Raw genomic sequence first — 13,457 nt, 5'->3', positions numbered from 1 at the left:
AGACCAAGAGTCACCTCTGCTTCTGAGGATAAGTTTATCCGAGTCACCAACCTCAGAAATCGCAGGTTAACAGCAGCTCAGATTAGAGACCAGGTCAATGCCACACAGAGTTCTAGCAGCAGACACATCTCAACAACAACTGTTAAGAGGAGACTTTGTGCAGCAGGCCTTCATGGTAAAATAGCTGCTAGGAAACCACTGCTAAGGACAGGCAACAAAAGAGACTTGTTTGGGCTAAAGAACACAAGGAATGGACAATAGAGCAGTGGAAATCTGTACTTTGGTCTGATGAGTCCAAATTTGAGATCTTTGGTTCCAACCACCGTGTCTTTGTGCGACGCAGAAAAGGTGAACGGATGGACTCTACATGCCTGGCTCCCACCGTGAAGCATGGAGGAGGAGGTGTGGTGGTGTGGGGGTGCTTTGCTGGTGACACTGTTGGGGATTTATTCAAAATTGAAGGCATACTGAACCAGCATGGCTACCACAGCATCTTGCAGCGGCATGCTATTCCATCTGGTTTGCATTTAGTTGGACCATGATTTATTTTTCCACAGGACAATGACCCCAAACACACCTCCAGGCTGTGTAAGGGCTATTTGACCAAGAAGGAGAGTGATGGGGTGCTACACCAGATGTCCTGGCCTCCACATTCACCAGACCTGAACCCAATCGAGATGGTTTTGGGTGAGCTGGAACGCAGAGTGAAGGCAAAAGGGCCAACAAGTGCTAAGCATCTCTGGGAACTCCTTCAAGATTGTTGGAAGACCATTCCCGGTCATGTGTGTCTAAGCTAAAGCTCTGCCATTGTTGTCCCACAATTGATGATAACCAAGAGTGAGAGGAGCCATATAGTAGAGAGGACGGGGCTCTGTGTCGAGCAGCAAATTTCCTCCTGGATGTCGCCCTACCAACTCAACTAGGCAATGCAGTGAAAGAAAGTTAGAGGAACAATGTGATTTCACTACTTTTGGGCCCTCTAACCCATTTTCCAGGCCTGAAATTGGAGGATACTTAACTGTATTTCTTGAAGAAAGAGCCTGTGAGTCACTCCTTGGAATTGTTGTTGTGCGACAATCTGCACTTCACCATTGATAAGTTGAGTAACAATCATGGCCAGGGTCAGAACATATGTTTCATGGCCCGCTGGGTGAATGTTTTGCATGGCAGTGATGACTATGTACCACTGTAAAAATCCTACTGGCACCATCTTGGTTGGGCACCAGGTATAGTAATGACTCCAGCACCAATTGGTGCATATCGACCACCTCCTTCTCAATGAACATCTCCCCATCCCCAACACCAACATGGCACCTTGAAAAATACTCAAAGAACTCAGCCCTTAGACTGCTATTATAAAAGTTTAGTTCAGGTTGTTTAAGGTTGAACAAACTAAAAGTAAACCTAATTCATTTATTGGTTTGAAGTTATTATTATAATCACAACCACAGGGAAATTTTCCTTGTGGGATAATGTTGCATATTTCTCTATTTAATTTTCTCCCTGTGCTTTAGAATCATATATTATATAAGCCGAGTATAAAGATCTCATTCCCAGCACACAAACAGGTGTGTGCCACAGAGCGCTGCGATCCATCTTACTGTCTTCATATTGTCTTAGATGTAATCGGGGATCTTACGTGTGATCTGCTAGAAAAAGTCTCCAAAGTCGGATCAGTCGATGTCTGGCAGGACTGGAATCCCACCATTGTAACAAAGGGAAATGAAGTCACTCAGAATCAGAACTTCAAACATCTGACTGATAAGCCAACCTCTGGAATCTAGTGAGTAAATCTGATCATTTTTTTCAATATTTTGGATTTTTGTAATGTTCTTTTTTGGTGTTATTGTTAAATTCTGACATTTTTTTCTTTGTAGAGTTCTGCGAACATCTCATGGACAACAACACATATACAACATTTCATATTCTGCCTTTCTCATCAAATACCATTAATAAGCCGCTGATTGCCGGGATTTTTTCAGCCATTTATTTGATTGCAATCACTTTGAATTCAGTGGTTATTGTGTTGATATGTCTGGACGTCCATCTACACTCCCCCATGTATCTATTCTTCTGTAACTTATCCGTCATAGACATCTGCTACACCACAGTCATCATCCCGAAGCTTCTCCACATATTATTATCTGGGAATGGCCTGATATCCTTCACCCAGTGCTTCACCCAGATGTTCTTTTTCTTTACAGGAGCCGGTGTGGAGGACATACTGTTCTTTGCCATGGGATTTGACCGATACGTTGTGATTTGTCATCCTCTGTCCTACCACCGGATCTTAAACAAGAAAACCTGTGTCCTGATTGTTGTTGGTATCTGGATCTCAGCCTTTGTAAATTCTTCACTATTTGTAAGTTTTCTAAATAAAATGCCCTTTGATAAGGTTGTTACTATTCAAAACATCTTCTGTGACCCCGTAGACGTATTTAATGCATCCGATGGTGGCTCCGGTGACTTTTATAACCTATTCTATGTTGAGCTTGTGTTGTTTGGATTTTTCCCTCTTTTCTGCAACGTTTTGTCCTATGTAAGAATAATCCGTGTGATTTTACGCATTAAGTCAAAGGAAGGAAGAAGAAAAACCTTCTCCGCCTGCTTGTCCCACCTCATTGTCATGATAACTTACTACTCGGCAGGTACAATGGAGTACATGATGCCATTCTCAGATGACAGAGTTACCATCAATCAGATTTTATCAGCGTTTTACACTACGGTGGTGCCCATGGTCAACCCGCTCATATACAGTCTACGTAGCAGTGAAATCCTGAAGGCTCTTCAGAGGTTATTGAGGATTAAATAAGATATCAGTGATTTTCCAATTTTTTTTTCCTTTTCTTTCTTATCTCATCATCTTCCAAGAACCATAACTGTTTTTATTCTTCCATGCACGTAACCATTTGAGGGCTTGCTGTTCGCAAGACAAGTTGTACTTTTGAATGACACCGTTCATTTTATTATGTGATGCAATGATAAACGGGAAAAAATTCCAAATGCATCGAAATTGCAAAAAAAGAGCAATTTTACAACAAAAAAAAATTGGGGAGGAAAAAGTTATTTATCATGTTCACTATACAGTAAAACTGACCTGGAAATATGTTTCTCCACGTCAGAACCAATATGCAGATACCAAACATGCCTATTGTTTTTATTTAAGTGCTGAAAAAAAAATTGTAAATTTGTAAAGAATAAAAAAAAAATTGTCTCGATTTTCTGACTCCAGTAAGATTTTAAATTTTCAGAAAGTGAGACTGTGTGAGAACTTAGTTTTATGCAATGTGCTTATGTATTTACTGATACAATTTTGGGGTAGGTACGATGTTTTGATCTCCTCTTATTACATTTTAGTGCAATGGTGCAGCAGAAAAAACGTAATTCTGGCGTTTTGATTTTTTTGTCTCATTACGTCATTTACTGATTGGATTAATTTATTTTATATTTTGATAGATTGGACTTTTACAAATGCAACTATACCTATTTTGAAAAACTTTTTTTTTCACTTTTTACTGTATTTGTTAGACCCCATAGGGGACTTGACCCTGCAATCATCCAATCGCTTGTGCTATACATAGCAGTGCATCAGGTTTACACTGAGTTTCACTGGCGAACCACCATGACAAGCACTTGGGACATCAGCAAACCCAGCATGTTTTGGCAATGCATGGGCACCACACAATCACGTCACAGGCGCATCCCCCTGCCGGCACATATTAAATGCCACTATTATAGATTGAGGTCATTCCACAGCGATTAGAAGAATATAATGGTTAATAATTCAACTGCCATCTGCAGGGAAAGATGCAGGCTCAGCGTGTGAGCCCGCATTAAAGTCAGTACAAGTATGTCATATGTTGCGAAGGTGTGTTAACTCATTAGATCAACTCTTTTGTTCTACAGGATTAGCTCTTGGTGCTCCTGTTGGTTTCTCGGGCATGCTCGAGTAATATTTTTGAGTCCCTGCAGTTGCATGATTCATGGCTGTTAGACAGCCACAACACATGCGGGGATTGCTTGCCTGTTTATTAGGCATCACTTATCAGAAGATGTGGACTCTTGGTGGTATATATGTGACGACACAGCATGTTAACTGTTAATTATAATGTTACTAGATTGTGGCCCGATTCTAACGCATCGGGTATTCTAGAATATGCATGTCCCCGTAGTATATGGACAATGATGATTCCAGAATTCGCGACAGACTGTGCCCGTCGCTGATTGGTCGAGGCAACCTTTATGACATCATTGTCGCCATGGCAACCATTATGACATCTACGTCGATACTGTGCCCGTTGCTGATTGGTCGAGGCCTGGCGGCCTCGACCAATCAGACGCGGGATGTCTACGTCCTTTATGACATCATCGTCGCTGTGCTTGTCGCTGATTGGTCGAGGCCTGGCGGCCTCGACCAATCAGAGACGCGGGATTTCTATGCCGATGCTGTGCCCGTCGCTGACTGTTCGAGGCCTGGCGGCCTCGACCAATCAGAGAGGCGGGATTTCCAGGACAGACAGACAGACAGACGGAAAAACCCTTAGACAATTATATATATAGATAATGTTATTTATCCAGACATCTACTTTCAGTAATTCAGGAGGCATAGACTGTTATCTTTAAGTTGACTTTTGAATTTATGTGTTTTCTTTAGTTAGTCAAGAAAACAGACTATTGTTTGTATCAACCTTCAATATTGACTTTTAAGTTGACGTTTATTGTAATACATTGAGTTGTTATCCTACATGACAGAGACACAGGGTAATTGAACAGTAGACATTTGTTAATATGTTTATTACACATTGTCCAGGCCACCTAGTTTGTTGACCTGCACAACAGAGAATGACAAACAATGCAAATTTATTAAATACTCAAACAATGCAAGTTATTCCCATCACACCTTCCTCTTGACCTCTGAATAACAGCTTGAAGGACAATAGTTGTGAATTATATAAGTGGGATATGCCTCTGAAACAGGTCATCCAAGATATCTGGACATTCAGAGACTTTTTTCTACTAAATCACAGCCAGGAACACTCTACAAGACAGCAGCCAGGACATCATAGCTCCATCACAAGGGACACAGATTTGACATAGCATAGATGACCACAGCCTAGCATAAAAGAATACAGATCTGCAGATCTGCTCCATTGACCATCACTGAACCCATAGATACTTTCCAACTTGTTAAATAACAAAAGATGCAGCACTCACCAGATTCTTGCTGAAGATAGTGTCCTTTATTCACTTAAAGCGATGTGAGACATTATGCGGAGAGGCGGCAGGAAAGAGGATTAGGTGCGGGGGAGAGGAGAAGGACTACGGCCGTTTCACGCAAAATGCGCTTCCACGGGTCCAGCAAGAATCTGGTGAGTGCTGCATCTTTTGTTATTTAACAAGTTGGAAAGTCTGTCTGCTTTATATGCTAAGCACCACCCGGCATCTGCAAACACATAGACTGGTGGCTTGAAGTTTATGCCGAGACTTCTCCTATACTGTTACTGCCTGTGAAGATTAACACATCGAGTGCCGCTCAGTTCCATTTCTGCGGGTCAGTGAACCCATAGATACGTTTGTGAAAGCCAGGAATGGGACCCACCAGTCACCTGGCTCCATTGAGATGTTCAGAGAAGCCAGGTTGTGACCCTCCATTCACCTGGCCTTGTACCTTAATGGACTGTCAGCTTCCTAAGCTTGTCGTTACCTTTTTTCTGTGCCTGTCACTCGTGGGAATAGTTGGCCCTGGAAGTCTGGAAGTTGCAAATGCTTTAATTCTGGCAAGTCAGCAAAAGGGTGAGACTTTGTGATTTTCCACCATTTTGGGTATTTTGATGGGACTGTTTTATGTGCTATTGTCTGTCTTGTGGTTTAATAAAGTATTGCCACAATGAATTACCATCACCCTGTGCTGTCTGAGTAGAACTATGCCCATGGTAAAAGAAGATTGGGCGTTCAGAAGAGAATCCCTGCTCTAGAATACACGATGACCCCCGTGTCTTCTGAATATATTAGTGAAAACATCATAATGTAAGAGCTCCTAGTGGTATATATGTGCCTGTATGTATGTGCTTGCTGCATGCATAGGTCTGTATGACAGTGCTTTGTGTATGCACATACTGTATGTCTATATTGTAAGGCTGCAGTAGCATCATACACAGTGAAGTGGCAGTGACCCACAAAGTTCCAACACAAAAGTCTCTTTAATGTGTTTTCTCACAGCATTAAAGTTCACACCAGTTCATAGCAATACATATCGCAAGGCTTTAGATTGCAGTCCCTAAACAGGCCAGACTTTCCTTGTCCAGTTTCCCAGGGTGACCGCACGTCATATTACAGTCTCCATACACACAGCCTCATATGTTGCAGACACTACACGCGCCAGCCCAATCCAACTAGTTCCCGTAGGTGTACTGCATCACTATATCACAGTCTCTTTACTCACAAAACCTTTGTTAGGACTGGCGGAATGCACCAAGAGAGATCATATAGATGCGTTCGCAGTCCGGGGTCCACCGTGCAGGTGAAACCTGCTGCTAGGAAATGACAGACAATATAGCGGTATTCAAAAGTATACACGCGTGGGTTAAACCTCACCCAGCGTGAAGAAAGTGATCCTGTTGCGTCACAGGACCGCGGTACCGCACATAGAGCGCGAGCAAGTGGTCAGCGAACTAAACCCCAACAGGGATTGTAGTCCGATTAGACCCTTGCTGGCACTACACCGCTACTGGGTGTGAAAGGAATTATATAATTAAGGCATCGAAGTGCGAACTGTGCCGTGCTGGCAGGCACCACTAAGCACCCAGACGTGGGTCAGGAAGCGCACACTGGCGCGTGGCACCGCACTGGCGGTCACAGCAGTAGACGCTGACACGTGTGTGACACGTTGAGTGATAAGTCGGGCGCTAGATAGCAGCCATACTCCATACGCGAACAATCATACAATAGGGTAGGGGTATTTAAAGAACGACTTGCACTCACAACAAACACACGTATTAAATTGTACACTAGCGCATGGCCGTGCGGTCATGCGCAGTTTATACAGTTGCAGGACAGGAAGCGGCCACAGAAACTTTGCCCTTCCAAGACCTGCCAAGCGGACCAATAGAATGCGCTGCAGAGTCTGAGCACATGACCCTCGATCTCCAACGGGAGATCTTGCCCTGGGCATGCTCAGTGTGCGCAGACAAGGACTTAGTCCCAGAGAAGTCCACTCGCTGCTGACCAGTATAGGCTTTACAGGCAGAAGCTGGAGAAGCAGCAGTAACTCTTCTCACAGAGTCAGACTGAGCGAGACGCTGGGATCGACGTCCCTGCTGAGCAGGCTCCACTGCGGCTGGAGGAGAATGGGAGACCGCAGCGGAGACGGATCGAGATTCCTCCTGTGCAGCAGAGGAAACTTGACTCCTAACATGGCCCCCCCCTCCTTGGGCCTCGCTACGCTCGAAGGCAGCAATGAGCTGTGGGGCCCGAATGTTTTCAGCAGGCTCCCATGACCTGTTCTCTGGACCATAACCCTTCCAATCCACCAGATAGAACTTTTTGCCGCGTACCACCTTACACCCCAAAATAGCGTTCACCTCGTAATCGTCCGTAGACGAACCCGATGTCCCGGCAGATGACTCGGAAAACCGGGACATGTATACGGGTTTCAAGAGGGACACATGAAAGGTGTCGGTGATACCCAAGCGTGGAGGAAGAGCCAGGCGGTAGACCACAGGATTAACCTGTTCGAGAACCTTGAAGGGACCCAAGTAGCGAGGCGCAAACTTAGTGGACTCAACTCGCAGCCTGATGTTACGGGCGGAGAGCCACACCAAGTCGCCAGGAGCAAAGGTCGGAGCGGGGCGCCGATGAACATCGGCGGAGGACCTCATTCTCTCCTTGGAAGCCCGAATGGCATCCTGAGTGCGATCCCAAATGTCCCGTGCCTCTACAGCCCAGTCTGCCACCCTGGAATCGGCGGAAGACACGGGCATGGGCACAGGTACCCGCGGATGCTGACCATAGTTAAGGAGGAATGGGGTCTGTCCAATGGAGTCAGCTACAGCATTGTTAAGAGCAAACTCCGCCCACGGTAGCAAAGATGCCCAGTCATCTTGTTTAGCAGAGACAAAATGTCGCAGATATGTGACCAAGGTCTGGTTGGCTCTCTCCACCAACCCATTCGTCTTGGGATGATATGCCGAAGAGAGATTCAACTCGATACTGAGAAGGCGACAAAGCTCTCTCCAGAACCGAGACGCAAACTGGGGACCCCGGTCACTGACAATTTTGTCTGGCATACCGTGAAGATGGAAGATGTGTTTAACAAACAATGCTGCCAAGGCCCGTGCAGAAGGTAGCCGGGGAAGCGGCACCAAATGCACCATTTTAGAAAAATGGTCGGTGATAACCCAAATGACAGTACAGCCACGTGACTTGGGCAAACCCACCACAAAGTCCATCCCGACCATCTCCCAGGGCCTGTCTGCCACCGGCAGAGGGTATAACAACCCAGCTGGCCGTTGACGGAGAGACTTATTTTTGGCACAAGAGACGCATGCCCGAACGTAGTCTCCAACGTCACGAACCATATGTGGCCACCAATACATTCTCGCCAACAACTCAGATGTCCTCTTTGCCCCAAAGTGTCCACCCACTCTGGACGAATGAGCCCACGAGAGAACCTCCGGACGCAAATTGATGGGGACAAAAGTCTTGCCCGGAGGCACAGACTCAAGTGAAACCGGAGCTACGGTTCTCAGACTCTCTGAAGGGACAATGAGCCGAGGCTCGTCCTCCTCCTCCACAGTTGACACCAGGGAGCGAGAGAGAGCGTCAGCATGAATGTTCTTCTCCCCGGCGAAATAATGTAGAGTGAAGTGGAACCGGGAGAAAAACAAGGACCATCTGGCCTGACGAGAATTCAGCCGCTGGGCTGTCTGTAAATAGACCAAATTCTTGTGGTCCGTGAAGACTTGGAATGGGAACCGAGCACCCTCCAAGAGATGTCTCCATTCCGAAAAGGCCAACTTCATTGCCAGCTACTCCCTATCCCCGATGGAGTAATTTCTCTCCGCTGGTGAGAAGGTTTTTGAGAAGAAGAAGCATGGATGCTTCCGACCTTGAGCATCCTTTTGATAGAGGACTGCTCCTGCACCAACGGAAGAGGCATCCACCTCCATTAGGAATGGTTTATCCACATCGGGACGATGTAAGATGGGAGCGCTAGCAAAGTGGGACTTAATAGAAGTGAAGGCCTTGGAGACCTCTTCGGACCACGATTTAGGATTCGCTCCCTTCTTGGTGAGGGATACCAAGGGAGCTACCAGGGTTGAGAAGTGGGGGATGAACTGACGATAGTAATTTATGAACCCCATAAAGCGCTGCACCGCTTTCAGAGAATGGGGTTCCTGCCAGTCCATCACTGCCTGTAGTTTGGCAGGATCCATAGCCAATCCCTGGGCCGAGATGATGTAGCCCAGGAAAGGTAAAGACTCCTGCTCAAACATACACTTCTCCAATTTGGCATAGAGGAAGTTTGCCCGTAGGAGGTCGAAGACTTTGCAAACATCTCTCCGGTGGGAGTCAATATCTGGAGAGTAGATAAGAATATCATCCAGATAGACTACGACCGAGGTGGAAAGCATATCCCGGAAGATATCGTTCACAAAGTCTTGGAAGACGGCTGGGGCATTACAGAGCCCGAAGGGCATCACCAGATATTCATAGTGCCCATCCCTGGTGTTAAAGGCCGTCTTCCATTCGTCCCCCTCACGGATGCGAATCAGGTTGTAAGCACCCCGCAAATCTAATTTAGTAAATACCCTTGCTCCCCGAAGTCTATCGAATAACTCAGATATCAAGGGCAAAGGATACTTATTCTTAACGGTGATGGCGTTAAGACCCCTGTAGTCTATGCATGGGCGCAATTCCCCATTCTTCTTCTGCACGAAGAAGAACCCTGCCCCAGCAGGTGACACTGACTTCCTAATGAATCCTCTTGCCAGATTTTCCTGGATGTACTGTGACATTGCCTCCGTCTCCGGGAGAGATAGCGGATAAACTCGACCCCGGGGAGGCTCAGCACCAGGCAAGAGATCAATAGGACAGTCATAGGGGCGATGAGGCGGAAGGACCTCCGCCGCCTTTTTGGAGAACACGTCTGCATAAGACCAATACTGCTTGGGGAGAGAGGATAGATCTGCGGGTACCTCAGTAGTAGCAACCTGAACGCACTCCCTCTGACACCTACCCCCACAAGATTCACCCCAACCCAGAATTCTGCCTGAGGACCACTCGATATGAGGAGAGTGGTACCGTAGCCAAGGTATTCCCAACAGGACCTCATCAATTCCTTCCGGAATGACGAGCAGAGAAATTATCTCCTGATGAGATGGCGACATGGACAGAGTAAAAGGGATGGTCTGGTGTGTTATCTGTGAGGGCAGTGCCGACCCATTCACCACTCGCACCGTTACTGGTTGAGCAAGCATAACCAGGGGTATTGCGTGACATTGGGCAAAGGCAGAAGACATAAAATTGCCCTCCGCCCCAGAATCCACGCAGAGCTCTACCGAGTGGGAGAATGAGCCAATAGTAATTGTCCCCTTAAAGGACAACTTAGAGGCAAACGTCGCCGTGTCTAGTGTACCTCCACCTACTACCACTAGACGCTGACGTTTCCTCGACCGCTGAGGACATCTGGTGGCTAGATGTCCTGACTGCTGGCAAACATGACAGACCCTGAGTGCACAAGCGGTCCGGGACTTAGATCCTGCTTGTGACACTTCCCTGGCCTCATGCGACTCAGGAACCAGGTCCGGAAATTCCAGAGGTTTGGCGAAAGTAGGAGCCAGCCGAAACCTCTGCCTACACTGGGCTCGCTCTAACCTCCGCTCGTTAAAACGGAGGTCAATTCGAGTGGAGACAGTTATTAACTCCTCCAGTGTGGCAGGAATCTCCCTAGTGGCCAGAGCGTCCTTTACGTGGTCAGCCAAGCCCCTCCAAAATATGGGGATAAGAGCTTTATCCGACCAATCCAGCTCAGATGCTGAGGTGCGGAATTGGACGGCAAAATGACTGACCAAGGACTCACCCTGAGTTAATGCCAGCAATTGGAGCGCAGTATCATGGGTGACTTGAGGTCCTAAAAAGACCTGTTTCAGAGCACTCAGAAACAGCGGAGCACTCTGCACCACATGATCGCCACGCTCCCACAGCGGCATAGCCCATTCCAACGCCCTGTCCGACTATAGAGACAGAATAAATCCTACCTTAGCGCGCTCTGTGGGAAAACGTGTAGCCAGGAGCTCGAGGTGAATAGAGCACTGACTCACAAATCCCCTACAAAACTTGCTATCACCAGAAAATTTTTCTGGCAGCGGGAGGCGAGATAATGACAGAACAGGGGTGGCAATGGACATAGTAGCTGCAGCCACGCTGGCAGCCTGTACAGCTACTGCAGTAACATCCACAGCTGAGGTCGCGCTCTCGAGAGCCGTCAACCTACCCTCCAGCTGCTGGATATGCCGCAGAGATTGCTGTTTGTCTATCATCACTAGCCAGACCCTGGCGCTAGTGTAATGTTAGGACTGGCGGAACGCACCAAGAGAGATGATATAGATGCGTTCGCAGTCCGGGGTCCACCGTGCAGGTTAAACCTGCTGCTAGGAAATGACAGACAATATGGCGGTATTCAAAAGTATACACGCGTGGGTTAAACCTCACCCAGCATGAAGAAAGCGATCCTGTTGCGTCACAGGAACGCGGTACCGCACATAGAGCGCGAGCAAGTGGTCAGCGAACTAAACCCCAACAGGGATTGTAGTCCGATTAGACCCTTGCTGGCACTACACCGCTACTGGGTGTGAAAGGAATTATATAATTAAGGCACCGAAGTGCGAACTGTGCCGTGCTGGCAGGCACCACTAAGCACCCAGACGTGGGTCAGGAAGCGCACACTGGCGCGTGGCACCACACTGGCGGTCACAGCAGTAGACGCTGACACGTGTGTGACACGTTGAGTGATAAGTCGGGCGCTAGATAGCAGCCATACACCATACGCGAACAATCATACAATAGGGTAGGGGTATTTAAAGAACGACTTGCACTCACAACAAACACACGTATTAAATTGTACACTAGCGCATGGCCGTGCGGTCATGCGCAGTTTATATAGTTGCAGGACAGGATGCGGCCACAGAAACTTTGCCCTTCCAAGACCTGCCAAGCGGACCAATAGAATGCGCTGCAGAGTCTGAGCACATGACCCTCGATCTCCAACGGGAGATCTTGCCCTGGGCATGCTCAGTGTGCGCAGACAAGGACTTAGTCCCAGAGAAGTCCACTCGCTGCTGACCAGTATAGGCTTTACAGGCAGAAGCTGGAGAAGCAGCAGTAACTCTTCTCACAGAGTCAGACTGAGCGAGACGCTGGGATCGATGTCCCTGCTGAGCAGGCTCCACTGCGGCTGGAGGAGAATGGGAGACCGCAGCGGAGATGGATTGAGATTCCCCCTGTGCAGCAGAGGAAACTCGACTCCTAACAACCTTATACAGCCCAGGATATCCTCCGGACAGCAGCCGGGCACCAAATCCACCTGTTTACAATCGTTACACATGCTAGTCCTCTTTTGGGCACAGGACATCCACCTCCGGGCACAGGACTGCCCACATCCGTCTCTTTTGGGCACAGGACATCCACCTATGAGTACAGGACTGTCCACATCTGTCTCCTTTGGGCACAAGACTGTCCACATCCGACTCTTTCGGGCACAGGACATCCACCTCTAGGCACAGGACTGTCCACATCCAAGACCAGTACCATGGACGACTTGCAACGCTGTGCACGCTGCGGGTGCCAAGCTATTCAGCTGCACTGGGTGCTGGCTCCACTGGCCTGTGCCACCATGCACTCAACCAGCGCTCTGCTGGTCTGTGCTCTGCATACCAGCACACACCAGGCTGACACTGACGTGCACCTCACACACCTGACACACCCATACCTCTTACTGCAGGGCTTTTAACACACACAAACCAGTGTCCTTCAGCCACATGGAAAACCCGGATCGGAAATCCGTGACTCCCATGCACACCTATGGCCTTCATCCATCTGCATGCACAACCTGGGGAGAACACACAGTGACCCCTACCTGTGACACGAGTCACTACCTCACATTGCAATCACAGCTACACATGTGACTGCCATGCACACCTATGGCCTTCATACGTCTCTGTGTGCATTCTGGGGAGCACAAACAGCGACCCCTAGCTGTAACAGGGGTCACAGCATCACAGTATATATATATATATATATATATATATATACATCTTTGCTCTCTGCGTGCATTTATCTGTATATACAGCTGTGGCAAAAATGAAGAGACCACTGCAAAATGTTCAGTTTGTCTGATTTTTCTCTTTATAGGTATATTTTTAAGTAAAATGTAAATTGTTCAATTATTCTATAAACGT

The 13,457-nt window shown here is 47.4% G+C and overlaps 1 protein-coding gene across 1 annotated transcript; it reads left to right on the top strand.

Moving 5' to 3' along the window:
* The first annotated feature begins 2,059 nt into the window (after positions 1-2,059).
* On the top strand, positions 2,060-2,812 carry LOC138646189 (olfactory receptor 10A7-like). The gene has a single exon (XM_069735653.1). It carries the CDS (start codon positions 2,060-2,062, stop codon positions 2,810-2,812), a length of 753 nt encoding a protein of 250 aa, XP_069591754.1.
* The last annotated feature ends 10,645 nt before the right edge of the window (positions 2,813-13,457 follow it).

Source organism: Ranitomeya imitator, chromosome 7, assembly GCF_032444005.1.
Source record: "Ranitomeya imitator isolate aRanImi1 chromosome 7, aRanImi1.pri, whole genome shotgun sequence".
NCBI classification, from domain to species: Eukaryota; Metazoa; Chordata; class Amphibia; order Anura; family Dendrobatidae; genus Ranitomeya; species Ranitomeya imitator.
This window is presented reverse-complemented; position numbering and strand designations above follow the sequence as displayed.